Here is a 1275-nt window from a genome sequence, read left to right on the forward strand (position 1 = left end):
GATCGGCAGGAGGGAGAGAATCGCACGCAGAGGGCGGGACAGATGTCCCCTGGGCGAAGGCACAACTCGATGAAGAAGACGTGAGAGACGAGACGATATGATGCGTTCTTCTACGGTGTCCTCCTCTGAGCTTCTTCCTGACCTTCTCGTTCCTTCTCCTCCTTACTTTTCCTCCTCTCCTTCTCTCTCTCTCCTCCTCTCCCTCACTCCCACTGACCCGGTTTCGTACCTGCTGTCTTCTTCTTCTATCCTTTCTCTCCATCCTATTTCCTACCATCCTCTCTCCTTTCTTTCCATTCTCTCATCTGGGTACTCCTCGTGAATCTCTCTGTCAGATGGAATAGCACGATAAGGCGAAAAATCTTGAAGAACGAGCTACCTCAGGTGCCCTCCTCCATCTGTCTCTTCCGATATTCCCCTCCTCCATCTCCACCACCACCACCACCTCCTCCTCCTCCTCCTCCTTTCCCTCCTCCTCCTCCTACTATTCCTCGTTCTCCTCCTCTTCTCCGCTCATCTCTGCTTCTCCTCTTACTTCTCTGGCGTTCAGGCTGTCGTCTCTGCTGTCAATGCCGCGGGAATCAACATCACTCCTGACACTGCAGCGTCTCCAGTCCCCCACAGCCCTTGTTCTCCTCTTCCTCCAGGCAAGACGCTGTTTTCTCCTCTTGCTTCCTCGTGCTCCCTGCTCCTCCTCCTCCCTCTCCTCGCTGCTTCTTCTCCTCCTCCTCCTTGACTTTCTGATTTGGTCTATGTACAGCTTTAGGCTTTGCCTCCTCCAGGAGTGAAAATCCTTCGCCGCTTCCAGTCATTACCAGGTGCCCCATCCCCGCCTCGAACATCAGAAGCTGACGCTGCCCTTCTCCTCCTCCTCCTCCTCCTGGTCCCCCTCCCCCTCCCCCTTCCCCTCCCCTCTCCCTCCTCCTGCTCCCTCTCCTACGCAGAAACAGGACTGGCATCGAGAACATGATTCGTCCCCAGCGTGACTCCCCTAAGCCAGACAGCAAGGAAGCAGCGAGCAAGGCGAGCAGGGCAGGAGCTGGAGGAGGACGCGGCGGAGCTGCAGGGGTAGGAGGATGGGGAGGAGGAACTCGTCCCAAGGCAGCGAAGGCCAGCAGCGGCACCAGCAGCGGCACCAGCGGTGGTGTTGGTGGAGCTGGTGGGGGTGGGGGTGGTGGAGCCGCTGCTACTGGTGGTATAGTTCGCCCAGGAACAAACAACCTCAAGGTTGATGTAAATATGCCAACAGAAGATCAGGTAACTCCTCCTCCTCCC

General features: G+C 57.0%; 1 protein-coding gene across 1 annotated transcript in view; it reads left to right on the forward strand.

Annotated features, from left to right (window-relative positions):
* The window catches only part of GUITHDRAFT_98601 (hypothetical protein), a 1922-nt gene extending 1339 nt beyond the window's left edge, over nucleotides 1-583 (forward strand). The window contains exons 5-6 of the mRNA XM_005819430.1: nucleotides 334-384; nucleotides 551-583. Coding sequence (XP_005819487.1) covers nucleotides 334-344 — 11 coding nt within the window. The 3' untranslated portion in view covers nucleotides 345-384; nucleotides 551-583. The remainder of the gene's footprint in view (nucleotides 1-333; nucleotides 385-550) is intronic.
* Nucleotides 584-1275: the final 692 nt, after the last annotated feature.

This window comes from Guillardia theta (genome assembly GCF_000315625.1).
Source record: "Guillardia theta CCMP2712 unplaced genomic scaffold GUITHscaffold_224, whole genome shotgun sequence".
NCBI lineage: Eukaryota > Cryptophyceae > Pyrenomonadales > Geminigeraceae > Guillardia > Guillardia theta.